Below are 27,463 nucleotides of genomic sequence, written 5' to 3'. Positions count from 1 at the left end.
CCATTCATTTCTCAGCTTTCCCACCACGATGGCAGAGTTTTGGGTTGTTGCTGTGACAGAGACCGTCCAGCCTGTAGAGCCAAAAATATTTACTTTCTGGTGCTCTGGAGAAAAAGTGTGCGCTTCCTGGTGTAGACAATGTTGCTGTTTGTTTAAAAGAATACACATGTATTTGCTTACAAAGGCCCAGATGGGACATGGGGCACAGGGCTGGGTGGCTGTGGACAGAGGTGGCCAGGAAGCCACCAACTTGGGAGGAAACTGAGCCCCAGGCAAGCAGCAGGAAGGCAGGAGGCCAAGATGGGGCAAGGGAGAGGTGGGCAGGATCCAGGGAGGTGAAGCCAGAATCAATCCCCGCCTCCCCAGTGTAACAAGAGAGCAGCAGTTCCAGCCCAGGGGTCACTGCTTGATGGGGAAAAGCCCCAGTGGAAAGCCCTGAGCACTAACAGCATCCCAGGCACTGTGCAGGCAACAGAACCTGTGATCTCCTCCAAGCCTTTTTCATAGAGGGGGAAACGGAGGCCCAGGCAGACGCACACTTGTTCCAGGTCACACAGCCAGCATGTAGCAAGGATTTGAACCCAGGCCTGGCTGAGCTCAGAAGCAGCTGAGCGGGATGGGCTGCAAAAGCCCTCCACCCAACCGGGTCTGGACCCATCGGGGCCCTGAAGGGGGTGTGGCTGGATGCTGTCTGAGGAGGTTCAGGCCTCTTGTCCGTCCTTCCTGGGCCAGGGACCCGGATGACCTTGAAACTGGCTCTGATTGGCTACTGATGACATCATCAGAGATTAGGGCCAAAATGACTGGGCCTCAGTCAGTTGGTCTTGGTGCCCACAGCTGGGTCTGTGGGCATTCCCGTGTGTGTGTGTGCATGCCCGTGTGCCTACGAGGGTGGCTTTGATGAGGACGAGAACCCTGTATTTCATTCATACGTGGGTATGTGTGCTCACGCTTGTACATGCTCAAGCTTGCCCTGCGCCCACACGTGTTCACATGTAAGCACTTCCCATGTGCATGTGGCCCCGCGGGGCTCCCCGTGAGCATGTGTGGGCAGCAGCCAGCCAGGGTGCAGGGGGAGGCCTCGGCCGCCTGATGCTACTGAGAGCACCTAATTAAATGAAAACGTACATCGCGAACCACACTGTGCCCAGTTCCTCGGAGTTTAATTAAAACAACAGTGCGGGAGGCGTGTGCGGGGTCCACAATCAGATGGCAGAGGAGGAGGGAGGCAGGGAGTGGCCCTGGCAGTCCAGATGGTCCCCCGCCAACTGCCAGTGACTGGCCGGGGGTGCCTGGAGCTCAGGGCTGGTGGCAAGGTGGGTGGGGCGGGGACAGGGTATCCGAGGCCCTGGGCCCCGGCAGGAAGGATGAGCTCTCAGCCCAAGCGGGCCCCTCCAGGCAGCTGGAGAGCAGAGAGAAAAAGAGTGTGGGCTGGGCGCAGTGGCTCATGCCTGTAATCCCAGCACTTTGGGAGGCCAAGGAGGTGGATCACCTGAGGTCAGGAGTTTGAGACCAGTCTGATCAACATGGCGAAACCCTGTATACTAAAAATACAAAAATAAGCCAGGCGTGCTGGTGGGCGCCTGTAGTCCCAGCTACTCAGGAGGCTGAGACAGGAGAATCGCTTGAACCCAGGAGGTGGAGGCTGCAGTGAGCCAAAAATCACGCCATTGCACTCCAGCCTGGGCAACAAGAGCAAAACTCCGTGTCAAAAAAAAAAAAAAAAAAAAAAAAAAGAGTGTGTGGATGGATGCAGGGGGCATTTTTCCCAGACTCCCGGGGACCAGGCAGTTGATGGCTTCACAGCTTGTCCTTTGAACACCCTGAGTGCTCAGCGTGGAGGCTGGCACGGGAAAAGAGGAGGCTGTTCCGTCTGTGCCCGGGAAAGGTCAGGGCAAAAATATCTGCTGGGAGGAGCAGGGCGGGCCACAGCGGGCTGACTCCACCCCTGCTCCTCCCTCCATCCCCCGGCGGGACGGGCTCCAGGACTCAGGCAAATGAAATGAGGGGGTCTCTTGTTAGAAAAGTATTAAGACTTTCCAGACCGCAACAGCAGGGGTTTTATCTTTTCTTTCCCCTCCCCCCGCCCCCATTTTAGAGACAGGGTCTTGCTTTGTCACCCAGACTAGGGTGCAGTGGCGTGATCATAGCCCACTGTAGCCTTGAACTCCGGGGCTCAGGGGATCCTCCTGCCTCAGCCTCCTAAGCACCTGGGACTTCAGGCAGGCACCACTACACCTGGCTACGTTTTACATTTTTTTTTGTAGAGACTCGGACAGTGGGGTATGGGGTCTCTACGTTGCCCAGGCTAGTCTCCAACTCCTGGGCTCAAGTGATCCTCTTGCTTTGGCCTCCCAAAGTGCTGGGATTACAGGTATGAGCCATGGCACATGGCCAACAGCAGAGCTTTAAAAAGCACGGGGCCTTTCTTTCTTTTCTTTTGAGATGGAGTCTCCCTCTGTCACCCAGGCTGGAGTGCAGTGGCGCAATCTCAGCTCACTGCAGCCTCCGCCTCCCGGGTTCAAGCAATCCTCCTACCTCAGCCTCCCAAGAATCCGGGAGCTAGAATGACAGGTGCACATCACCATGCCTGGCTAATTTTTGTATTTTTAGTAGATCTGGGGTTTCCCCATGTTGGCCAGGCTGGTCTCAAACTCCTGACCTCAAGTTGTCTACTTGCCTCGGCCTCCCAAAGTGCTGGGATTACAGGCCGAAGCCCGGGGCCTTTCTGAGGGAGGGAGCCTGTATGACTCCACAGGTCACTCGCCTGTGATGCCAGTCTCAGTTTCATGGGACCAGAGTCTGAAATCAAGTACCCCTAGGGCAGCTGTGATACCCCCTCCCAGTCCAAGCTGCTCATAGCTGGGCTGCCCTGGAGGACACTGGAATAGCCTCATCTTGGGAAGCGACATGCAGGGGTCACCTCCAAGCTAACGGCTGGCAGTGGCTCATACTCATGGTTGGGATGTCTCTGAGGGTGACAGGTATAGCCCACCCACTTGAGAGCTGCAGAAGAGTTGGTAACAAGCATCTTACTAAACCAGAATCTTCATAGTGGTGAACGTAATAACGGGGAAGTAGAATTGACCAAATATGGCATTGTGCTAATCTCTCTCCCTGTCTCACTCACTCATCTGGTTCACAGAATTACCCCTTGTGGTGAGAACCATTATTAACCGGTTTTTTTTTTTTTTTTTCTGTTTTCCCCAAGACGGAGTCTTGCCCTGGTCACCCAGACTGGAGTGCAGCAGCGCCAACTCGGCTCACTGCAACCTCCACCTCCCGGGTTCAAACGATTCCCCTGCCTCAGCTTCCTGAGTAGCTGGGTTTACAGGTGCCCGCCATCACGTTCAGCTAATTTTTGTATTTTTAGTACAGACAGGGTTTCACCATCTTGGCCAGGCTGGTCTTGAACTCCTGACCTCACGACCCACCTTGGCCTCCCAAAGTGCTGGGATTACAGGCATGAGCCATTGTGCCCAGCCATTTTATTTTTATTCATTCATTCATTCATTTTGAGACAGAGTTTCGCTCTTGTCGCCCAGGTTGGGGTGCAATGGTGTGATCTCAGCTCACTACAACCTCCACCTCTTGGATTCAAGCGATTCTCCTGCCTCAGCCTCCCGAATAGCTGGGACTACAGGTGCACGTCGCCTTGCCTGGCTAATTTTTGTATTTTTAGTAGAGACGGGGTTTTACCATGTTAGCCAGGCTGGTCTTGAACTCCTGACCTCAGGTGATTCACCTGCCTCAGTCTCCCAAAGTGTTGGGATTACAGGCGTGAGCCCCTGCACCCGGCCCGACTTTAGAGATGAAAAAACTGCAGCTCAGAGAGGTTCATTAACTTGCCCTAGGTCACACAGCAACCAAGTGGCAGCCAGGACTTAAGCTCCACAGGCTGGGCCCAGTGCTAAAACCAAATTGCAATGGAGAAGGCAGCACAGAATAGTTGGGCGAGGGGTTTGTAGGGGGCTGTTTGAAATGATGCTGAACAAGAGTCTGTTCACAAAATTGCTTCCTCATTATAAAACAGCATCATTCAGACAGCCCCCTATCAACTCCTTGCGACTTGTTCCAGAAATGCACTTAGGCTGCATGCAGTGACTCACGCCTATCATCTCAGCATTTTGGGAGGCCGAGGTGGGTGGATGACGCAAGGTCAGGAGTTTGAGACCAGCCTGGCCAACATGGTGAACCCCGTCTCCACTAAAAATACAAAAATTAGCCAGGTGTGGTGGCGGGTGCCTGTAATCCCAGCTACTCGGGAGGCTGAGGCAGGAGAATTACTTGAACGTGGGGGGCGGAGGCTGCAGTGAGCTGAGATAGTGCCACTGCACTCCAGCCAGGGCAACAAAGCAAGACTCTGTCTCAAAAAGAAAAAAAGAATTGCACCTGAACAAGGCCAGCAAGCAGCTCCATAGGCCCGTGTGAATGTCTGGGGAAGTGGGGCAGCTGTTTTTGCCTACCTAGCATCTGTTCATCCTTTATTTTTTGTAGCGATGGGGTCTCACTATGTTGCCCAGTCTGGTCTCACATGTGATCCTCCCACCTCAGCCTCCCAAAGTGCTGGGATTGCAGGTGTGAGCCGCAATGCCCAATCCTGTTTATCCTTATTCCTTTGGCGAAATGACACTCACTCTTGGCTCCAGGGAGGAGTCCAGCCAATCAGAGTGTTTGTTCCTCCTGAGCCATAATGATTAGTTCAGGGAGGGGCATGGGATCCAAGTTCACTGGGGGTGGGGGAAGTCGCACTAAGGATAACATTAATACAGAAGGAAACAAAGCCAAGAGACAGAGAGTGAACTCTGAGAAAATTCAATGAGCCCCTGGATCCAGCTGAACCTGAAGCCAGCCACTCCACGGAATTTTAATTCTGCACATCAATTATCTTTCTTGCTTGAACCCATCTGAGTTGGATCAACCTCTTGTCATCAGAAGCACATGATGAAGATTATAAGTTAGGATGATTCTAGTCTCTCAATTCCTTCCTTTCTTACAAAGGCACAATAAATCCCCACCAGCACGCTCTGGGCCCTGAGAGTGTTACTGGTTCAAGAAGGGAGATCAAGGTCCTCCCAAAAAAACCAAAGTAGGAAGGTTTGGGCTCACTTTCATGTATTCCTTTGGTGCTTGTCCCCAAAGCCCAGGGCCCGGTTCATCCTCCGCCCACCCTGGGGAGCCCAATACCTCGGAGGACAGTGAGCTTGGCATGGACTGTAATCTCCCCAACCGAGTTCTGGGCCACACACTCGTACACGTTTTCATCCCGCGGTGTCCTCAGAGGCTGGATCCTCAGCACTGCCCCCGCACTCTCATCAAACTCAATCGTCTGCCGTGGGCAGGGGAAAAAAGGACAGGGTGAGGCTGGTGTCCCCAGGAAGGTTCCTGTCTAGGCTGGGCTGTAGGGGGATGGCAGTCAGCCCCATGATCCTGGGGGTGACCGGGAGAAGAGCTGGAGGCTGAATGTGCATGTGTGTCGGTGTCCAGTATAAATGCTTGGGAGACAGAGACCAGATTTGGGTACATGTGAGAACAGGGTGTTGTGTGCATGTGTGACTGCGATGAATGTTTGCAAGCCCATGTGACAGGCATGCAAAGGCGTGTGAAGACATGCGGAATGTGGCAATGTGCATGTGTGATCATGTGCACGTATTCAGAGTTGTAAAGTTCCTTTTGTGTGCACTGGTGCTGTGTACACTGAGCTGCGAAGAAGACTCAGAGAGGGCAGGGCTTTGCTTGAGGCCACACAGCATGGAGCTGGTAGAACAAGTGAGGCGGGCAGGGCCCCAGCTGGAGTCTGCATAGCCACACTTGCCCGGCCACCGATGCCTGGGCTCCACCTGGGGAATGTGTCCACGATGTCTTCTGTGGCTGAGGTGCTGTGGCCCTGCCTTGGGGGAGCGTTGACCCCGGGCTGCCTCTCCCCACCCCGACTCACCTCAAAGCGCTGAGAGTTGACCTTCTTGCCTTTCTTGTTCCAGGTCACTCGTGGCTTGGGGTCACCCGTGGCTTGACACACGAAAGAGGCCACACCCCCGGACACACCGATCTGGTCCTTGGGTTCTTTGATAAACCTGGGGGGCTCTGGGGATACGGCAGAAAGAAGGGGGGAGCTGATGGGTCCAGGCATCTGGCTAGGATACCACAGAGCCACGAAAACCTGCCCTCCACCCTCTGCCCATAGAAATGCCACGTGGCCAATGGAGACAGAGGGAGGAAAGCAAGGATGACAATGAACACCCTCCCACCGCACCCCCCGCCATGGCACCCAGGTAGCCACATATCCACACTTCCACCTGCAACAGCCACACCTGCCCACACGTGGACACAACCTCACCTGGGCACGCCTGCTCAGACACACTGCCACTGGGAAAGACGGGAGACCCGTGAGATGTGGGGTCCCTAAATTCAGCACCTGAACCCCCCTCCATGGTGACCAGCCAAACCCTGGAGGGCCCTGAAAACACCTGCCAGATGGTAACTTGGTCTAATTCCCTGGTGAGACACGTGAGGAAACGGAGGCACCCAGCATGGGGGTGACCATGGGATATGAAGCCAGAGCCAGCATTTGAACCCAGAGCTCCAGCTTCTTGGGAGGCATCCAGGACATGGCTGGACACAAGGGGTCAGTGCCCACGAGAGTGGTCTGAGCTAGAGGCAGGAGCTCAGAAAGGGGGAGTAATATTTAATATTTAATATTTAACCTCTCCAACAGCATGCAGGGGCAGTGACATCCTGATCTTCATTTTCTTTTTTTTTCTCTTTCAAAGAAAGTCTCGCACTGCTGCCCAGGCTGGAGCGCAGTGGTGTGATCTCGGCTTACTGCAACCTCTGTCTCCTGGGTTCAAGTGATTCTCCTGCCTCAGCCTCCTGAGTAGCTGGGACTACAGGCGCCCACCACCACGCCTGACTTTTTGTATTTTTAGTAAAGATGGGTTTCACCATGTTAGCCAGGATGGTCTCCATCTCCTGACCTCGTGATCCGCCTGCCTCGACCTCCCAAAGTGCTGAGATTACAGGCGTGAGCCACCGCGCCTGGGCTTTTCTATTTTTTTTTTTTTTTTTTTTTTTTTTTAAGAGATAGGGATTCACTCTGTCACCCAGACTGGAGTGCAGTGGCACGGTCTTTGCTCACTGCAGCCTAGACCTCCCAGGCTCAAGCAATCCTCCCACTTTGGCCTCCCAAGTAGCTGGGACTACAGGTACAGGCCATCACACCTGTAATCCCAGCACTTTGGGAGGCTGAGGCTGGAGGATCACCTGAGGTCAGGAGTTCGAGACCAGCCTGGCCAACGTGGTGAAACCCCATCTCTACTAAAGAAACAAAAATTAGCCAGACATAGTGGTGGGCACCTGTAATCTCAATTGCTTGGCAGGCTGAGGCAGAATAATTGCTTGAACCTTGGAGATGGAGGCTGCAGTGAGCCGAGATCACAGCACTGCACTTCAACCTGGGCAACAGAGTGAGACTCCGTCTTATAGAGATAGGGTCTCACTATGTTGCCAAGGCTGGTCTGGAACTCCTGGCCTCAAGTGATCCTCCCACCTTGGCCTCCCAAGTAGCTATGTTGTCCAGCCTGGTCTCAAACTCCTAGCCTTGAGCAATCCTCCCACTTCAGGCTCCCAAGTTGCTGGATTTATAGGTGTGAACCACCATACCCGGCTCTGCAATCCCCATTTTATATGGGAGGAAACTGAGACACAAATCAGACAAGGGACTCGCTTTGGCTGGACATGCAGCCAGGCAGTGGCTGAGCTGAACACGCTCCTTTGACCCAGGCTGGCTTTCACACCCACATTCTTCACCCTCCATGACTATCTGATGTACTCATTCAGTCTCTGCAGTAAAGTCTGGAGTAGGAGTGTTTTTTGTGTGTTTGTTTTTGAGATGAAGTCTCGCTCTGTCACCAGGTCACCAGGCTGGAGTGCAGTGGCGCGATCTCGGCTCAGTGCAATCTCCACCTCTCAGGTTCAAGAGACTCTCCTGCTTCTACCTCCCGAGTAGCAGGGATTATAGGCACGCACCACTATGCCTGGCTAATTTTTGTATTTTTAGTAGAGATAGGGTTTCACCATGTTGGCCAGGGTAGTCTCGAACTCCTGACCTCAAGTGATCCACCTACCTTGGCCTCCGAAAGTGCTGGGATTACAGGTGTCAGCCACTGCACCCAGCCTGGAGTACGCGTGTTTTTTTGTTTTTGTTGAAACAGAATCTCGCTGTCGCCTAGGCTGGAGTGCAGTGGCGTGATCTTGGCTCACTGCAAGCTCCGCCTCCCGGGTTCACGCTATTCTCCTGCCTCAGCCTCCCAAGTAGCTGGGACTACAGGTGCCTGCCACCATGCCCGGCTAATGTTTTTTGTATTTTTAGTAGAGATGGGGTTTCACGGTGTTAGCCAGGATGGTCTCGATCTCCTGGCCTTGTGATCCACCTGCCTCGGCCTCCCAAAGTGTTGAGATTACAGGCGTGAGCCACTGCACCAGGCTGAGTACCCCTGTTTTAACACCCTAGAGTAACCTCAATCAGCTGCACCTGGGACAGGCTACCATATCTGTGGAGAATTCATTAACACTGTTTCCTTTTTATTGACTATTTTTACAGTAACCTTTGCATCTCCCAGAGGGATACTACATTTCCTTTCACAGGAATGTTACAACGTATCCCCTAAGATGAATGGAGCTACTGCTGAGATTTTTTCTTTTTTTTTGAGACAGAGTCTTGCTCTGCCGCCCACGCTGGAGTGGAGTGGCATGATCTCCGCTCATTGCAAGCTCCGCCTCCCGGGTTCACACCATTCTCCTGCCTCAACCTCCCAAGTAGCTGGGACTACAGGCACCCGCCACCATGCCCTGCTAATTTTTTTGTTTTGTTTTGAGGGCTGCAACATACTTACAAGAGTCCTCAGGAAGCAGCCTATATATCCAATAAAAAGGAACTGATGAAGCGAATGCCAGGCTATCGATGCAGCAGCGGAATACTACATAAATACAAAAAGGGGGAAAGGCCAGGCGTGGTGGCTCACGCCTCTAATCCCAGCACTTTGGGACGCTGAGGCGGGCGGATCACGAGGTCAGGAGATCGAGACCATCCTGGCTAACATGGTGAAACCCCATCTCTACTAAAAATACAAAAAATCATCTGGGCGTGGTGGCGGGCACCTGTAGTCCCAGCTACCCAGGAGGCTGAGGCAGGAGAAAGGTGTGAACCCGGGAGGCAGAGCTTGCAGTGAGCCGAGATCGTGCCACTGCACTCCAGCCTGGGCGACCGAGTGAGACTCCATCTCAAAAAAAACAAAAAAGGGGGAAAAGCCTCTCTTCCTCGGCACTGCCTATGGAGGTGGCAGTCGTCTCCTCCTTGGTATCATGGCTGCCTCAGACCCCTCATGAAGCCCAAGATCGTCAAAAAGAGAACCAAGCGGTTCATCTGGCACCAGTCAGAACAATATGTCAAAATTAAGCGTAACTGGCGGAAACCCAGAGGTACTGACAACAGGGTTCCCAGAAGGTGCAAGGGCCAGATCTTGATGACCAACATTGGTTATGGGAGCAACAAAAACCAACAGCACATGCTGCCCTGTGGCTTCCGGAAGTTCCTGGTCCCCAGCGTCAAGGAGCTGGAAGTGCTGCTGATGTGCAACAAACCTCCCTGTGCTGAGATCGCTCACAGTGCTTCCTCCAAGAACCGCAAAGCCATCAAAACCATCGTGGAAAGGGCCGCCCAGCTTGCCATCAGAGTCACCCACCCCAGTGTCAGGCTGCGCAGTGAAGAAAATGAGTAGAGAGTTCACGTGCAGGTTTTGTGTTTAAATAAACGTAGAAACTGCAAAAAAAAAAAAAAAAGGGGTGGGGGTGGGGGGAAGGATGCCTTTTTGCTTCAGACAGGGACTCGCTCTGTTGCCCAGGCTGGAGTGCAGTGGCATGAACATAGCTCACTGCAGCCTCAATTTCCCAGGCTCAAGCGATCCTCCCAACTCAGCCTCCTGAGTCACTACGACTATAGTCACGTGCCATCACACCTGGCTAATTTTCGTACTGAGTTTTGCCACGTTGCCCAGGCTGGTCTCGAACTCCTGTCCTCGAGGGATCCTCTCACATTGGGATGCTTTTGTTTTTTTTTTTTTGAGACGGAGTCTTGCTCTGTCGCCCAGGCTGGAGTGCAGTGGGGCGATCTCGGCTCACTGCAAGCTCCGCCTCCCGGGTTCACGCCATTCTCCTGCCTCAGCCTCCCGTGTAGCTGGGACTACAGGCCCCTGCCACCACACCTGGCTAATTTTTTGTAATTTTTAGTAGAGACGGGGTTTCACGTGTTAGCCAGGATGGTCTTGATTTCCTGACCTCATGATCCGCCCGCCTCGGCCTCCCAAAGTGCTGGGATTACAGGCGTGAGCTGCCGCGCCCGGCCTCGGGATGCTTTTTGATTATTTATTTATTTATTTATTTTTGTGGCAGGGTCTCACTCTGTCCCCCAGGCTCAAGTGCAGGGAGCGATCTCGGCTCACTGCAACCTCCACCTCCCTGGTTCAAGCAGACTCTTCCGCCTTAGCCACCTGAGTAGCTGGGATTACAGGTGCATATCACGCCCGGCTAAGTTTTGTATTTTTGGTAGAGACAGGGTTTCCCCATGCTGGCCAGGCTCATCTCGAACTCTTGGCCTCAGGTGATCCACCTGCCTCAGCCTCCCAACTTGCTGGGATTACAGGCGTGAGCCACCACGCCCGGCCAGGATGCTTTTTAAAATAAACTACTAGGGTAGGAACAAGAAGATAAACTATTAAATGGAGGGGGTGTGTATAAGCAAGAGGTAATAAAGTATAGCAAATAAAGTATAGTTGCATGATTTTTTTTTTTTTTTTTTGAGACGGAGTCTCGCTCTGTCGCCCAGGCTGGAGTGCAGTGGCCGGATCTCAGCTCACTGCAAGCTCTGCCTCCCAGGTTCACGCCATTCTCCTGCCTCAGCCTCCCGAGTAGCTGGGACTACAGGCGCCCGCCGCCTCGCCCGGCTAGTTTTTTTTGTATTTTTTTTTAGTAGAGATGGGGTTTCACCGTGTTAGCCAGGATGGTCTCGATCTCCTGACCTCGTGATCCGCCCGTCTCGGCCTCCCAAAGTGCTGAGATTACAGGCTTGAGCCACCGCGCCCGGCCTGCATGATTTTTTAAAATGAAAAAGGGCGGGGCGTGGTGGCTCATGCCTGTAATTCCAGCACTTTGAGAGGCTGAGGTGGGCTCTCTAGATTAGGAGTTCGAGACCAGCCTGACCAACATGGTGAACACCTCATCTCTGCTAAAAATACGAAAAATTAGCCGGGCGTGGTGGTGCGCGCCTGTAATCCCAGCTACTCAGGAGGCTGAGGCAGGAGAATCGCTTGAACCCAGAAGGTGGAAGTTGCAGTGAGCTGAGATCGCACCACTGCACTCCAGCCTGGGCGACATACCAAAACTCTGTCTCAAAAAAAAAAAAAAAAAAAAGGAAAAAAGAAAAAAGGGAACAATTGTGTGTATGTGTAGAAACAGTACTGCCTCCAGGGAGCTGAGTGGCTGGACACAGGGACAGAGACTTTCACTTTGGTACCTTTTTAGATTTAGAACTAAAGACAGGCCGGGCGCGGTGGCTCAAGCCTGTAATCCCAGCACTTTGGGAGGCCGAGACGGGCGGATCACGAGGTCAGGAGATCGAGACCATCCTGGCTAACACGGTGAAACCCCGTCTCTACTAAAAAGTACATAAAAACTAGCTGGGCGAGGTGGCGGGCGCCTGTAGTCCCAGCTACTCGGGAGGCTGAGGCAGGAGAATGGCGTGAACCCGGGAGGCGGGGCTTGCAGTGAGCCGAGATCCGGTCACTGCACTCCAGCCTGGGCGACAGAGCGAGACTCCGTCTCAAAAAAAAAAAAGAACTAAAGACAAATTGAGGAAGTTATTTTTATTATTTTTAATTTTTCTTAGTTTTTTTTTTTTTTTTTTTTCTTTAGCAGAGACAGGGTCTCACGCTCACCCAAGGCTGGAGTGCAGTGGTGCAATCATAGCTCACTGCAGCCTCAAACTCCTGGGCTCCAGGGATCCTCTGGCCTCAGTCTCCTGGGTAATTGGGACCACAGGCGCTTGCCACCACACGCAGCTCATTTTTAATCTGTTCTAGAGACAGGGTCTCGCTATGTTTCCCAGGCTGGTCTGGAACTCCTGAGCGCAAGCAAACCTCCCATCTCAGTCTCCCAAAGCTCTGGGATTAGCGGTGTGAGCCACCATGCCCAGCTGAAGTTGTTTATTTTTACTTTTTTTTTTGAGACAGAGTCTCACTCTGTCGCCCAGGCTGGACTCTCTGTAAGCTCTGCCTCCCGGATTCACGCCATTCTCCTGCCTCAGCCTCCCGAGTAGCTGGGACTAAAGGCACCCGCCACCATGCCTGGCTAATTTTTTTGTATTTTTCATAGAAAGGGGGTTTCACCGTGTTGGCAAGGATGGTCTCGATCTCCTGACCTCATGATCTGCCCGCCTCAGCCTCCCAAAGTGCTGGGATTACAGGTGTGAGCCACAGCGCCTGGCCTGAAGTTATTTTAAACTATAAAATTGCTTAAGCAGGCCAGGTGTGGTGGCTCACGCCTGTAATCCCAGCACTTTGGGAATCCGAGGCGGGCGGATCACAAGGTCAGGAGATCGAGACCATCCTGGATAGCAGGGTGAAACCCCATCTCTAACAAAAATATAAAAACTAGCCAGGCATGGTGGCGGGCGCCTGTCGTCCCAGCTACTCAGGAGGCTGAGGCCAGAGAATGGCAGGTAAACCCAGCAGGCAGAGCTTGCAGTGAGCCAAGATCGCGCCACTGCACTCCAGCCTGGGTGACAGAGCGACACTCCGTCTGTTAAAAAAAAAAAAATTGCTTAAACAAAAAAGTGAGCTGATTAAAGAAAAAATGGAGCACAACTTTGTTTTAAGTAAAAGTTTGGGGTCTGAGGAGAGGCAGAGGTCTAACAACTCAAACTTGAGCAACGCTAGGACTTTGAGCCTCTACTACCAGCTGGAAATGGGTGGAGTGAGTCCAGGGGCCACACAGATTGACCAGAAAAGTTCTGGAAAGTTCCAGCTATTCAGAAGTCCAGAGAGGCCTTAAGAAGGCCTGAGGTTCCAAGTGTAGGTCCCTGTGGGCCCCAACGCCTACCCATCCATAGCTCGGGGTGGGCTTTAAACAAAACAGAGTTCCTGCTCCAGTGGCCTGACCAGCCTAACCTCCCTCACTCAAGGCTCTGCTCCTGTTTATATGACCATATGTGTCTGCTTTGAGCATCTGTCCCAAAAGTCACTAGACCTGGTTGGGCGCAGTGGTTCATGCCTATAATCCCAGCACTTTGGGAGAGGATTGGATTACCTGAGGTCAGGAGTTCAGGACCAGCCTGGCCAACATGATGAAACCCCGTCTCTACTAAAAAATACAAAAATCAGCCGGGCGTGGTGGCAGGTGCCTGTAATCCCAGCTACTCGGGAGGCTGAGGCAGGAGAATCGTTTGAACCCAGGAGGCAGAGGTTACAATGAGCCAAGATCATGCCATTGCATTCCAGCGTGGGTGACAAAACTCCATCTCAAAAAAAAAAAAAGTCACTAGAACCACCATGTACAGGAATGCACGACCTCCCTTAACCCTTTTTTTTTTTTTTTTTTTTGAGATGGAGTCTCGCTGTGTTGCCCAGGCTGGGATGCAGTGGCGCAATCTTGGCTCACTGCAACCTCCGCCTCCCGGATTCAAGCGATTCTCCTGCCTCAGCCTCTAGAGTAGCTGGGATTACAGGCGCCCACCACCACGCCCGGCTGATTTTAGTATTTTTAGTAGAGACAGGGTTTCAGCATGTTGGCCAGGCTGGTCTCGAACTCCTGACCTCAAATGATCCACCCACCTCGGTCTCCCAAAGTGCTGGAATTACAGATGTGAGGTGCCGCGCCTGGCCCCTCAACTCTTATTTATCCCTCTGATGAAGCAACAGCCAGTCCCACTGTACAGATTCAGGAATGTTAATGGGTTCACAGAGCTCAGAGCTCAGAAGCTGGGCGTGGTAGCTCACGCCTATAATCACAGCAGTTTGGGAGGCCAAAGCGGGAGGATCACCCGAGGTTGGGAGTTCGAGACCAGCTTGAAAAACATGGTGAAACCCCATCTCTACTAAAAATACAAAAATTAGCCCGGCGTGGTGGCAGGCACCTGTAACCTCAGCTACCCGGGAGGCTGAGGCAGGAGAATTCCTTGAATCGGGGAGACAGAGGTTGCAGTGAGCTGAGATCACGCCATTGCACTCCAGCCTGGGTGACAGGGCAAGACTCTGTCTCAAAACACAAACCACGACAAAAAAATATCACAGAGCTCAGAAAAAACAACACTGGAATTTGAACCCGGGTTTCTGCCTCCAAGCCGACATCTTACTCTCCTTCCACATCCAGACCTTGAGCCTGATTAGGGCAGATGTTTTGCTCCACACTGAGCCTGGGCCTGCCCCCTCCTTCTGGCCTCAGGAATGGTGACCCGAGGCCATGAGTCCTCAGCCAAGGACATGAGGAAAAGTCACTGTGGCTGGGTCAAGAATGTTACTTCTGGTAAAATCCCTCCCTCTGGAGCTGCTGGAAGGAAGGGCAGAAGCGGGCTGCGGGTAGAGACGCATCCAGCTGCCTGTCTGACCTAAAGCCCGAACACACCCCTTGCCCCTCCACTCCAGCGAGCAAGACCGGGCGGGTGCTACAATCAGCCACTGTCTGTGTTGTTCCTTCCTCCCGGGGTCCCTTCCTCCTCCTCTCGTCTGGCAGCTTCAACCTCAGCTCGGCCAGCACCTCCCCTGGGGAGCTTTCTTGGGTTACTGCAGGCCCGGTCAGGAGTCCCTTATGCCACCGCAGCCTGGGCGTCCCCAGAACACTGGGCTGAAATACCCGCTTGTGTGGCTCTCAGCAGAAAGGCCAAGGGACAGCCTCAGTTCCCTGGGACCTCAGACTTCCTCTCGGTGTCTGGTGAGCCTTGAGAAAACGGAGCTCCCAACATCACTGCCTGCTCTCGGATTTGGAGGGGTTCTACCTCTCGGAAGCACCCCCACCCCTGCAGATCACACACCCTCTCCGTCTTCTCCAGGCAGCTTTGGGATCCAAGCCAGCCTGGAAGAGCTGTCTCTGGCCACCGCGTTCCCCGTCAGAAAATGTCTTGCGGATGCTTGCAATCGCTCCTTTGGACAAAGCTCCCCACCTTTTTCTCAGTAAAGGGGCAGAGACACGGGAAGGACACCTTTGGGACTTAAGAGGGCCGCACCTGCAGCTCGAGAGGCACAAAGACACGCCATGCGCTAAGTTTTATGCCTGTGGCCAGGAGGAGCCAAACTGAGGCTCAGACAGGTGAAGAGGCTGGGCGCAGCGGCTCAACCTATAATCCCGGCACTTTGGGAGGCTGAGGCGGGCAGATCACCTGAGGTCAGGAGTTCAAGACCAGCCTTGCTAACACGGCAAAACCCCACCTCTACCAAAAATACAAAAATTAGCCAGGCGTGGTGGTGCGCGCCTGTAATCCCAGCTACTTGGAGGCTGAGGCAGGAGAACCGCTTGAACCCGGGAGGCAGAGGTTGCAGTGGGAGCCGAGATTGTGCCACTGCACTCCAGCGTGGGCAACAGAACAACAGAACAAGACTTCATCTCAAAAAAAAAAAAAAAAAAAAAAAAAAGAGAGACAAGGGATCTGCCTTTTAGTCACACGGCGTGTGATGGGCAGAGACAGGATTCCAACCCAGGCCTATCTGGCTCCAGTGCCCTGAAAATAACGCAGGCTGGATAAATGGGGCTGTGGGTTTTTATTGACCACAAGTACCGTGGATGTCCCTGTTTCTCAGATGAAGAGACAGAAGTTCAGGTGGTGCTGCCAGTATCAAAAAAGCTGGGAAGGGAACCCGGCTCTCTCTGGAGGCAACGGGCCTGAGCCTCCCGCTCTGTGGCCTGGCTTGGCGCCATCTCTGTTTTTCCATTTCAGATTCTGCAGACAAGAATTCAGTGCCAGAGCTGGTGACCCACCCACCCTGTCCCCTCCAACCCTGCCCGGGGCCAGCCCCACGGCATCCTGGGAAGGCCCCACTGGACCTGAAGTGGTTTCTAGAGCAGAAATTGTTCCCTTCCACCTGGAATCCCAGCACTTTCGCCTGGAATCCCGGCACTTTCGCCTGGAATCCCAGCACTTTCGCCTGGAATCCTGGTACTCTGGGAGGCTGAGGTGGGCAGATCACCTGAGGTCAGGAGTTCAAGACCAGCCTAGCTAATGTGGTGAAACCCCATCTCTACTAAAAATACAAAAATGGGCCGGGCGCGGTGGCTCAAGCCTGTAATCCCAGCACTTTGGGAGGCCGAGACGGGCGGATCACGAGGTCAGGAGATCGAGACCATCCTGGCTAACATGGTGAAACCCCGTCTCTACTAAAAATATACAAAAAAACTAGCCGGGCGAGGTGGCGGGCGCCTGTAGTCCCAGCTACTCGGGAGGCTGAGGCAGGAGAATGGCGTAAACCCGGGAGGCGGAGCTTGCAGTGAGCTGAGATCCGGCCACTGCACTCCAGCCTGGGCGACAGAGCGAGACTCCATCTCAAATAAAAAAAAAAAAAAAAAAAAAAAAAAAAAAGTACAAAAATGAGCTGGGCATGGTGGTAGGTGGCAGTAATTCCAGCTACTCAGGAGACTGAGGCACGAGAATCGCTTGAACCTGGGAGGCGGAGGTTGCAGTGAGCCGAGATTGCACCATTGCACTCCAGCCTGGACGACAGAGCGAGACTCCATTTCAAAAAAAAAAGAAAAGAAAAACTGAAAGGGGTCAGTACTGAAGGCCAGACATCCCCAATGCAGGGGAGAGAGGCCAGGAAGACTCAGGCCCTGGAGGCGGCCGGACAGATCACGGCGCAGCTATACCTAGCTTCTGGTCCCTGAGGGAGTGTGGTCATGGGAACTTGGCCTGTGGGACCAGGCAGCTCAGGTTCAAATGGCCACTTCTGGTCGGGCACAGTGGCTCACGCTTGTAATCCCAGCACTTTGGGAGGCTGAGTTGGGAGGATCGCTTAAATCTAGGAGTTTGAGACCAGCCTGGGCAACACAGTAAAAACTCTGTCTCTGTAAGAAATCTAAAAAATTAGCCAGGCCAGGCACTGGGGCTCAGGCCTGTAATCCCAGTATTTTAGGAGGCTGGGGTGGAGGACTGCTTAAGCCCATGAGTTTGAGACCGGTTCGGGCAACATAGTAAGAACTCCATCTCTCCAAGAAATTTAAAAAATTAGCCAAGCCGGCCGGGCTCAGTGGCTCATGCCTGTAATCCCAGCACTTTGGGAGGCCAAGGCAGGAGGATCATGATGAGGTCAGGAGATTGAGACCACCCTGACTAACATGGTGAAACCCCATCTCTACTAAAAATACAAAAAATTAGCCGGGCGTGGTGGTGCACACCTGTAATCCCAGCTACTCGGGAGGCTGAGGCAGGAGAATTGCTTGAACCCGGGAGGCAGAGGTTGCAGTGAGCTGAGATTGCGCCACTGCACTCCAGCCTGGGGAACAAGAGCAAGACTCCATCTCATAAATACGTAAATACATATATATATACACACACACACATATATATATACACACACACACACACATATATATATATAAAAATATAAAAATAAGGCACAGAGGCTCATGCCTGTAATCCCAGCACTTTGGGAGGCCAAGGCGCTTCAGCCCATCAATTTTCTTTTTTTTCGGAGACAAGGTCTGAATCTGTTGCCCAGGCTGGAGTGCAGTGGTGCAATCAGTTTCCGTAGCTGTATGACGGGGATGCTGATAATCGCATTCACCTCATCAGGGTGTGCTGGCTGATCTGAACGTATAGTGGCATTTACTAAAAAACAGCATGAAGCCGGATGCCATGGCTGGCTCACACCTGTAATTCTAGCACTTTGGGAGGCCAAGGCAGGTGGATTGCTTGAGCTCAGGAGTTCAAGACCAGCCTGGGCAACACAGTGAAACCGCATCTCTACAAAAAATTTTAAAAATTAGCCAGGCATGATAGTCCACGCCTGTAGTCCCAGCTACTTGGGAGGCTGAGGTGGGAGGATCGCTTCAGCCTGAGAAGCGGAGGTTGCTGAGATCCTGCCACTGCCCTCCAGCCTGGGTGGCAGAGTGAGACCCCATGTCAAAAAGAAGAAACAACAATTTAAAAAAGCAGCACGAAAATAAGAAAAAGCACAAATGAATGAGTCAGGGGGTGTATGTCTCCAGTTTGTTCACCAGCAGTAACACTTATGCTTGTGGTAACACAGGATTGCTGGCCTGCTATGTGCCCAGCTACGTGCCCAGCTATGCGCCCAGCAGCAGGCAGGGGCTTGACATGTCCACATCACAAGAATGCAGGATGTGCATAATGATATGAGCCCTGTGACGGTGGGTAAGGGAGGCTGAGCCACTAGCCCGAGGTTGTGCAGCAGGTTGGTGGCAGAGCCAGGATTCAAACCCAGCCTGACTATAGAACCCAGTCTCTTTCCCTACTCCCCTGATCCCCTATGTCCTCATGGGCCTGAGTGATGCCTTCTCCAGGTCCTTCATGGTGGGGTGAGTCTTGGCATTGGGCCCCAAATGGACGCTCATCCTCTTCACATTATAGCCAGAAATGCTGCCTTGGCCATCTCTAAACTATACCAACCTCTTTCATCTCCAGGCCTTCCCAGGTGCTGTCATCCTGAAGAGGAATAGCTTTTCTATTGGCGAACTCCTATACACTCACAAAACCCCAGTCCCAATGCCCTTTCTCCCAAGAAGCCTCCCCTGGCTCCGCCTGAGACAGTTTGTCCGTGTGTGTGTCTGCCACCAGGTGTAGCTACTGCCCATAGCAAGGAAAGGTAACTCTGTGGCTCACTAAGGAGTGACCTCAAATAAGTCCTTGCCTCTTTTCAGCCTTGTTTTCCTTCATCGGAAAACATGGAGGGTAACAGAACTGGCACACTGGGTTTTGTCAGGCTCAAGGGAGAGGAAGCAGGTAAAATCTGTGCTTAGCAGGGAGCCTGGTGCTGAGTTGATGCTGGGGAAACAGACACCACCACCATCGTTACTATTATTTATGAATACCAGCATTGTTATTTATCTCTGAATCTCTCAGGGCTCAGCACACAGCCCTCAGCATTCAGCCTCATTTGTGGAGCATAAAAGTTCCACTTGGCGACCGGGCGCGGTGGCTCACACCTGTAATTCCAGACTTTGGGAGACCGAGGCAGGTGGATCACGAGGTCAGGAGATCGAGACCATCCTGGCTAACACGGTGAAACCCCGTCTCTACTAAAAATACAAAAAAATTAGCCGGGCGTGGTGGCGGGCGCCTGTAGTCCCAGCTACTCGGGAGGCTGAGGCAGGAGAATGGCGTGAACGAGGGAGGCAGAGCTTGCAGTGAGCTGAGACTGCGCCACTGCACTCCAGTCTGGCCGACACAGCAAGACCCCATCTCAAAAAAAAAAAAAAAAAGTTCCATTTGGCAAAATGGAGGGCCCCCGGGAGGAGGTGGGGAGCGTGCTCACACACACACAGCCATAAATGCACACAGGTAAACAAACACGCGGACACCTGCACACTCCGTGCCAGCTTCTTACCTTCTGCTGCGCAGCCTCCAACGAGCAGGACCACAAGGAGGCCCATGGGACCAACCACGGATACCATGCCAGGGCCCCAGGTGGGCGCCATGCTTGGCAGCGACCTCCGATCTCCGCCCTGGAGGGGGATGGCCCCCCGGTCCCTCACAGAGAGGCCTCGAGCCGAGCGTCAGATGGGGCAGCGTCTGCAGAGGCAATGGAGGGCTGTGAGAGGCGAGTGGGGAAATCCAGGAGACCTTCATGGAGGAGGTAGTGGGAGGGTCACATGGAGCAGGGGAGGGTCCTGCGGGGGCTGGTCATGGGAAAATGGGGAAGGATCACGGGGTGATGGGATGGAATGAAAGTGCTGGGCCCCTGCTATTGAATTAATGTGTCCCCCCGCCAAAAAGAAAATCATATGTTGAAACCTAGTCCCCACTCTGATGGTAATAGGAGGTGGAGTCTTTGGTAAGTGACTAAGTCATGAGAGCAGAGACCTCATGAATGGGATTAGTATCATAAAAGCCCTCCCAGAAAGCTCCCTTGCCCTTTCTGCCACGTGAGGACACAGGGAGAAGATGCCTTCCATGAACCAGAAGACAGCCCTCACCAGACACCAAATCTGCGTTGCCTTGATCTTCGGCTTCCCAGCCTCTAGAACTGTGAGGTACGAATTTCTGTCGTTTACAAGCCACTTGGTCTGTGGTATTTGGCTACCCAAATGGACTAAGGCAGCCTCCAACCACCAGCGAAACCCCAACCCCAGCATGAGTCCCCAACCTGGGCTGGGCCCGTGACTCAGACCAAGCCCCACACCAGGACTGAGGACCTCTGGGGGTGCTGAGCCCCGATTTTCTCCAACTCACAGGCTGCTTCTCAGGAAGGAGGGGACTCCAGACTACGCTGCTGTCTGGCTCTAAAACCTGGTCCCCCAAGTCACGAGACAAATCTCTCCTCACACCTGCCTGTCCCTGCCCTGCTCTAAGACCTGCCATGGCTCCCGGAGCCCCCAGGGGAAGCCACTCCTGCTGACTTCACTGTTTCCCCTCGCTTGGAGGTAGAGCCAGGCCGGCCAAGCTCAGTCCCACCTCCAAGCCTTTGCTTCTGCTGTGCCCTCTGCCTGGAATGCTGTCCCCCACCACATGACAGGTCTCAGCTCAGCTGTCACTTCCTCAGGAAGCCCTTCTCTGCCCCTCAAAGGTCAACTCCCCCTACATTCTACATCCCGGAGCGCCAGATATGACTAAGGTTATCCTCCATGGTATTCACCCTGGTTCCCAAATTAAATGAAAAGATGTTCATCATTCAGCACGTTTCTCCTACAAGAACCTCAACTCCTCCCGGGCAGAAGGGTCCCTCATCACACACCTTGAACCCTGGAACGGCCCCCTCCCCATCTCCCCAATCTCTACTCTGTCCGGAGCCAGGTCAGAGGGCCAGGGAGGGGCAGGGAGAGGCCCAAGGATAAGATTTTTGTTACCCAGTCATGCCAGCACCCATGCCAGCCCATGCCCTGGGCGGGTCCAGGCTGTGGCCACAGGAACTGGTGGTGCATAATAACGGGGCAGCCCCTGTGATTCTGACTCCCAAAATACCCAGCTGCGGTCACCTCGCCCAGCCCTGGGGCGGTCCCAGGGGAAGGATGGGCGGGTAGTGGCCAGGTCACAGCCTAGGGCGAGGAACGGGATTGGGGGGGCCTCGGTGTACATAGTGAGGCCACAGGCACTTAGTCAGACTGGGCACAGAGAATGATGCCTGCTAAATCAGGCCACAGACATACACAGATATACACAGTCAAATCACCAATACACACCGACACACAGTCAGACTGCAAGCAGTTCTGTATCTGCAAGAGACACAGAAATAAACGTATTCACACAGTCAGGCAGCAGAGACGGGCACATGCACAATCAGGCCAATAAAACTTGCACATAGTCAGACCACAAACACAGACAGGCCCAAAATCAGACCACAGACATACACCAAGCCAGAAAAGATACACACACAGGGTCACGGTGGGGCAGGCAGTACACGTACACAGTTAGGTTACAGGGAACTGCAAACATGCAATTAGATCAGAGATACCTACAGGTGCACAAGCAGGTCAACGTCACACACAGACACAGGTGCCGGCACACTGTCAGACTATAGATAGGCCACTCAGTCAGCAGACCACAGGTGCATGCACCAGCCAGCCAAATAGAGACGCGCAAAGTCAGATTCCCTTCCTACACACATCTGTGCACACAGCCAGGCTACATAGACACGTACACGCATAGTCACACTCTAGGTACACCTTGCACACAACCAGTTGGGGACTGGGAAGATGAAGGAAATGAGGCCCAGAGCACAGTCCTTTACTCTGAGTCCCCGCCCTGGCCCTTTAAGAGCAAAAGTCACCAACAAGGAAGGCGGTGGCCCCAGATGGAGAAAACAGCCTGTGGCCAGCTGGGGCTAGGGTGACCACAGTGGCTGGCCCTGCCCAGAAATGCACATCTGCTTGGCCACACTGGTGGGCGAGGTCAGTCCCAGACCACTTTGAGTAGCTGGGCAGGCCTGCAGAGAGCCTCTGGGGAAACTGAGGCAGCACAGCAAACCTGAAGCTCAGAGAGCATGGGTAGGAGTCACTTGCACAGAGAGCCTAGGTGGGGCACACGTATGGAGGGCCCCAGCCACAGCTGGCTCTCCCACATCCCACGGGGACCTCAGGGCAGCCGCCTTCTAAACCGGGCAGCCCTAATTACACCCTGGCTCCCACGGCAGAGGCCATGTTGGGCCCATACCTCCCTGATGTCTGGGCAGGACAAGGCTGAGCCAGGCACAGGGAGGCAGGGCCTGGCCATGGACTCCCCTTAGATCCGCCACTCCAGCCTGTCAGGGGCGGGGACGAGGGGCTATAGCAACAGCGGCATTTGAGGCACGGGTGATGCTTCAGGAACAGGGTGGTGGGAGGGGCCCAGGGAGTGGGGTTCAGACACTACCGCTGCAAAAGACAAAACATTCCAGGGTCCCTTAGGTGCCAATCCTCCCTAGGGGAACCTCCCATGATGGAGATAGGATCCCGCACACCCACGACCCTCCTACTGACTCCTGCTTCCACGAAAACCCCAGGTGTGGGGTCCTCTGCGAGGACTTGGGAGAAAAGATCCCGAAGTCCCATCAGCTCTGCCTTCAGAATCTGTCCCCAAACTGTCCACTTCTTACCCATTCTTCTGCCTCCACTTCTTCCAGCCCCACTGTCACTGGCCTGGATGGACATCGTCACCTCCACCCTGGTCTCCCAGCTCCCGCCCTCGCCCTCGGTCTGTTCCACCCACAGAAAGCAGAAAGCAGAAAGCATCTGCCGGCACTGGAGTCAGGGCCCGTCCTTCCTCTGCCCACAGCCCTCCACGGCTTCCACCTGCCTCGGGGTCAAAGCCCAAGTCCTTCCTGAGGCCCACCAGGTCCTGCACGACCTGCCCCATCCCCTCCCTGCTCTCCCCTCCTCCTCCTCTCCCCTTCCTCCTTCTGCTCCAGCCGCATGGCCTCCTTGCTGTTCCTCCAACACCCCAAGTGTAGTCCAGTCCTACCCCCGGGCCTTTGCATGGGCCATTCCTGGATTTAATATTGGGTGAGGACCAAAAGGTGAATGGGAATTAGGGGCAAGGGTGTCTGTGCACTAGGAACAGCATGAGGAAGGGCAAAGGGGCAGCACCGAGAGGTCTTAGGAGGGAGAGGGGGAGAGATGAGGACAGAGAGGTGCACACAGACCACACCCACAGGACAGCCAGGAGCCCTACGTGGCCCTGGGCAGGGAGGCACACAGTCAGGTTGGTGCCAGGTCAACCCTCCACCATGCCCTCTTGCAACAAGGCAGCCTGGGCCACCAGCCTTGCCGCTGCCAAGAAAGGGAAACTAAGTCAGGTGCAGTCATCTGCAAGCTCCCAGGAAATGACACGGCTGTCAGGAAAAGCATGGCAGCCCATGGTGGCCAGTGAGGCTGCGCCAGGGCTAGGGAGAAGGGAAAGAACGGACTGCTGGACCTTGAACCCACGTGGGGCTCAGGGAGGGTCTCTGCCCACCCCGCCTGGCTTTCGGGGGCTAGGCTGCCCACCACTAGCTTGTGGTAGCTGGTCGGAGGCAGGCGCTTGCCTTTTACAGATGAGGAAACTGAGGCTCATGGAAGAACAGGGACTCAGCCAAGGCCCCCAGCTGGGGTGGGACTCGGGTCTAGAGCCCATGTTTAATCTTGTGACTGTGTCTTTCCCTAGCCACTGCGGGATCTCTGGACAACTCTCTCTGGGCCTGGTAGAGCCTGCTGGCCGCCTCTGGGGATTCCCCCGCCGTGCTAATGGGGGGCGAGTGGGCACCCATTCCAACCAGGCGCCAGGGCATGGGTCACGCGATCTGGGAGCCGGCTTTGCATGCCCACGCGGTCCAGGGAGCATAAAGGGGTGATTATGACCCAGGCCGGGCAGGAAACAGGCTCTGTCACCCGCACGAGGCGGGGGCTCCTCGGGCCGGAGGAGGCTCCAGCTGGAGAGTCTACCCTGTCCTGTCCTGGGGCGGGAGTCTGGGGGCCTAATTCTAACCCTCAGGGGCCATCCCATGACCCCAGGGCAGGAGAAGCCGAGGCTGGTGACGCCAGCAGTGGGACTCAGGGAAAAGACCCTAAGCCTGCACAACATCTCCACCTTCACATCCACCGCCCACCCACATCTCTCCCATGCCACTGCCTGGAATGTCATTTCCAGGACTGGACCCTGGCCTCCAGCCTCCCTGGACCTGGGTCACTCCCACGTCCACTCAAGCAGGGACAGGCAGCGAGGGCCCCCTTGGGCGGCAAGCCCAGGCTCTGTGGCCACTGGTGGGCTCAAGTCAGCTCTGGCCAAGCCACTGTCCCTCCCAGGTCACCATTATCTCCCTATCAGGAAACGGGCTCAGGGAGGGGCTGGGTGGGACTGGCCCTTCCTGGAACTGAAGACGGAAGACCTAGCTTTAATTGACTATTGATTGTATTGGGAAGATGTGACAGCTCAGGGCACTGTCCCCAGGGGTCCTGGTGGCCAGAAGTGGAAGGGTGGGGCAGACAGGGAACCAGGCCCAGCCCTGGAGAGGGAAATCATTAAAGTCCACTGGGTGCCCCTGGGGTGCTGAGCCCCATTAGATGTTCTCTGTGTTTCCTGCTGTTTAACGGATTAGGAAACCGAGGCTCACCAAGAGTCCTGCATGGAGAAGGGGGCTGGGCTGGGTTAGGATTTGAGGCCAGAGCCCGGTTCTCAATCGAGCTCAGGGTCCACGCCCCCTAGGCGCCCAGGCTGCCAAAATCGCCCCATCAGTGTCCCCCATGCTGGTTTCATGGAACAACTTGAGACGCCAAGATCTGGGGGCACCCCTGCTTCTGCTCACACACCCACGGTGGCTCCCAGCTCCTGTGCTCGGTGTGCTGGGCCCTTCTTGATGTGACTGCATCCATCTCTTCCCTACCCCCTCTTCCCAAAAGGTCCTGCAGTTCTCAGAATACACTGCCTCAGGCCTCTGAGCCTCTTCCCATGCAGGTCCCTCACCTGGCACACCCTTCCCCAGCTGGCCCACGCTCACAGTCAGCTCATCCTCTAAGCTGCAACCACGAGATGCCTCCACTCCAAGCTAAGCCCCGTTCTCCTCTGCTCTAAACCCCCCATGGCTCCCATCAACACGCATTAAAACTCAGACTGCTACCTCAGCCTCCAGAGCTGCCAGCCCGGCCTCTACTGACCCCGTCACGCCACAACCCCCCATGCCAGGCTTCCCATGCCACCTTGATCCCCCCACTTGTGGCCCCTGGCTCCCATAGGGGTATTGACACGCACTGTTCCTTCCACCCAGCACACCCTTCCATATTCCCATCAAATCTCAGCCCTCACACTCATCCTCAGGTCTCAGCTGAGCTGTCACCTCCTTCAGGAAGCCCTCCTGGATGCCCCAGGTTGGATCAAGACCCATTCTGTGCTACCCCATCACAGCTGTGCTCCCACTGTGGGTCTGTCAACCCTCTGGATGGAAGCCCTCTTCCCACCCCAGGAAAGTCGCTGCGTGCACTGGATGCCAGCTGCATACCCAGCTCCACCTGGCACTTCATCCACATCATCCCTGCGGTCACCTGGGTTTCAGAGGTGGAAACTGAGACCATAGACAGAGACCACCCCAGGCAACGGAGGCCAAGACGGGGACAGCCTCACATCCACCCTAGGGGGTCTGGCTGAGATTTAAAGGGTGAGGGTGAGGCTCTGGAAGGAGCAGACAAGGCTTGGGGTTGACACCAGCCTGGGGTCTGCCGGAAGCCCCTTGGGGAGGGTCACCAAACTCCATCAGCTCAGGACTCGGGGCCTGGAACGGCTTAGAGCCCAGGGACGGGAATGGGTAACGGAAAGGTACGAGCTGCCCTGACCGTCCCAGAAGACACCACCACAGGCCCCTCCCTGAGGCCAAGCCCCCCAGTTTCTTAAAGCCCCCCAACAAAGCACAGAGGCAACGTGGGGTCCCCAGGCCCAAGGGGAGCTGAAACAAATGGATGGAAGTAAACTTTTGCGATTTTCGGGGTTGGCTAAGAGCAGGAATTCCTGCCATGCACCCCCCACCGCTACCTGCCCCCTCTGCGGTCCTGTTGCCTCCTCTGCCTTCTGCGAAGTCCCCAATCAGAGCTCCCCCGGGCTGGCAGCGAAGGCTGCCCTGCGCCTGGCTCCGCCCCCGGGAGGTGGGGGAGGAGAAGGGGTGGGGGGAGGAGGTCGGGCTGGGGGCCAGGCGGGGGAGGGGACCCTGCGGAGCATAACGGTCTGGAGTTTTCCAAAGTGCAAGCGACGGGCCTGAATGGGGGGGCGCCAGGCAGCAGCAGGCCCAGATTGTCCCTGGAGGGCGGCCAGCCCGGTCAGGCCCGTGCTAGGCTGGGGGGACCCTCGCGTACCCCCGTCGCGGAGCACGGAGGGGGAGCGAGGAGAGGGACAAAGCCTGGCGCGGCCCGGGCCTCGGGATGGAAGGGGGTCCCGGGCGCACTCACCCCGCGGCTCGGCGATCGGGCCCGGGCCCCGCGAGGCCTCCACAGGGCCCGCCGCAGCCGGTCCCCGCGTCCCTCGGTCCGCCCGGAGCGGAGCGCGGCGCGCAGCGAAGACTCGGGAGAGGCCTCGGCCTGGGGAGCTCGGCCTGGGGGCGGGGCAAGGGGCGGGGCTGCAGGGGGCGGGGCTGCAGGGGGCGGGGTTGCAGGGGACGGCCGGGGAGAAGGATTGGGGGGGCAGGGATGGGCCCCGGCCGGAAGTGGGGCGGGGGGACCAGAGGGGAGCCCCATCTGGAGGCGCAGAGAGCCTCCGCGGGGGTCCGTGCAGCATTGAGAGAAGGGGCACCCCAGGGAGGGCATGACCCAAGACCCCTCCCTCCCGAAGCCTGGTCCCACTGGGAGCCTCTACCCTGCTCCCAGCTTCCACAGCTCTGATCGTGGCCATGGCAACGGATGAGGAGGCTGGTGCCGGACGGGGCGGCGGAGGGCTCCCCAAACACACCCAAATACAGGAGGTCGGAGAAGGGGCAGAGTTCCCCTCCCAGTCTGGGTGGGACCTGAGGCCCAGCAGTTGGGGGGGAGGCGTCCCCTCTTTCCCCTCCTAGACCAGAGGGTGGGGGAGGGGCTCAGGCGCAGAGGCTTCCCTCCCGCTGGGGGTCCAGGGGAATGAATGGGGGAACACCGTGGCAGAGGCCCCCACCCTCGCCACAAGCCTGAGGAGGGAGCGAAGAGCGCGGGGCCAGATTGGAAACAGATGGGGCCGCCGTGCCAGGCCCGCGACACTGGAGCAGAGGGAGAGGAGGAGGGAGAGGGAGGGGCAGACCTGTCCGGGCGCCCAATCCGAGCCCGCGCTGCGCCCAGGGTGCGGGTTTGAAAA

The 27,463-nt window shown here is 55.3% G+C and overlaps 3 protein-coding genes across 3 annotated transcripts in view; 2 read left to right on the top strand and 1 right to left on the bottom strand.

The window, feature by feature from the left end:
* Positions 1-27,463, top strand: part of RPL36 (ribosomal protein L36) — a 459,247-nt gene that overhangs the window by 36,654 nt on the left and 395,130 nt on the right. The gene's annotated exons all lie outside the window — the stretch shown is intronic.
* The window catches only part of PTPRS (protein tyrosine phosphatase receptor type S), a 138,867-nt gene that overhangs the window by 62,847 nt on the left and 48,557 nt on the right, over positions 1-27,463 (bottom strand). The window contains exons 2-4 of the mRNA XM_050771030.1: positions 19,599-19,783; positions 5,939-6,084; positions 5,188-5,329 (exon numbers count right to left, since the gene is read on the bottom strand). Of these exons, the coding sequence (XP_050626987.1) occupies positions 5,188-5,329; positions 5,939-6,084; positions 19,599-19,689 (379 nt within the window). The 5' untranslated portion in view covers positions 19,690-19,783. The remainder of the gene's footprint in view (positions 1-5,187; positions 5,330-5,938; positions 6,085-19,598; positions 19,784-27,463) is intronic.
* LOC126943291 (60S ribosomal protein L32-like) lies at positions 6,262-9,776 on the top strand. The gene is made up of 2 exons (XM_050771880.1): positions 6,262-6,272; positions 9,374-9,776. Exons 1-2 carry the CDS (start codon positions 6,262-6,264, stop codon positions 9,774-9,776), a joined length of 414 nt encoding a protein of 137 aa, XP_050627837.1.

The sequence above is a fragment of the Macaca thibetana genome, chromosome 19, assembly GCF_024542745.1.
Source record: "Macaca thibetana thibetana isolate TM-01 chromosome 19, ASM2454274v1, whole genome shotgun sequence".
Taxonomy (NCBI): Eukaryota; Metazoa; Chordata; class Mammalia; order Primates; family Cercopithecidae; genus Macaca; species Macaca thibetana.
The sequence above is the reverse complement of the archived record's forward strand: the minus strand, read 5'-3'. Positions and strand labels throughout refer to the sequence as shown.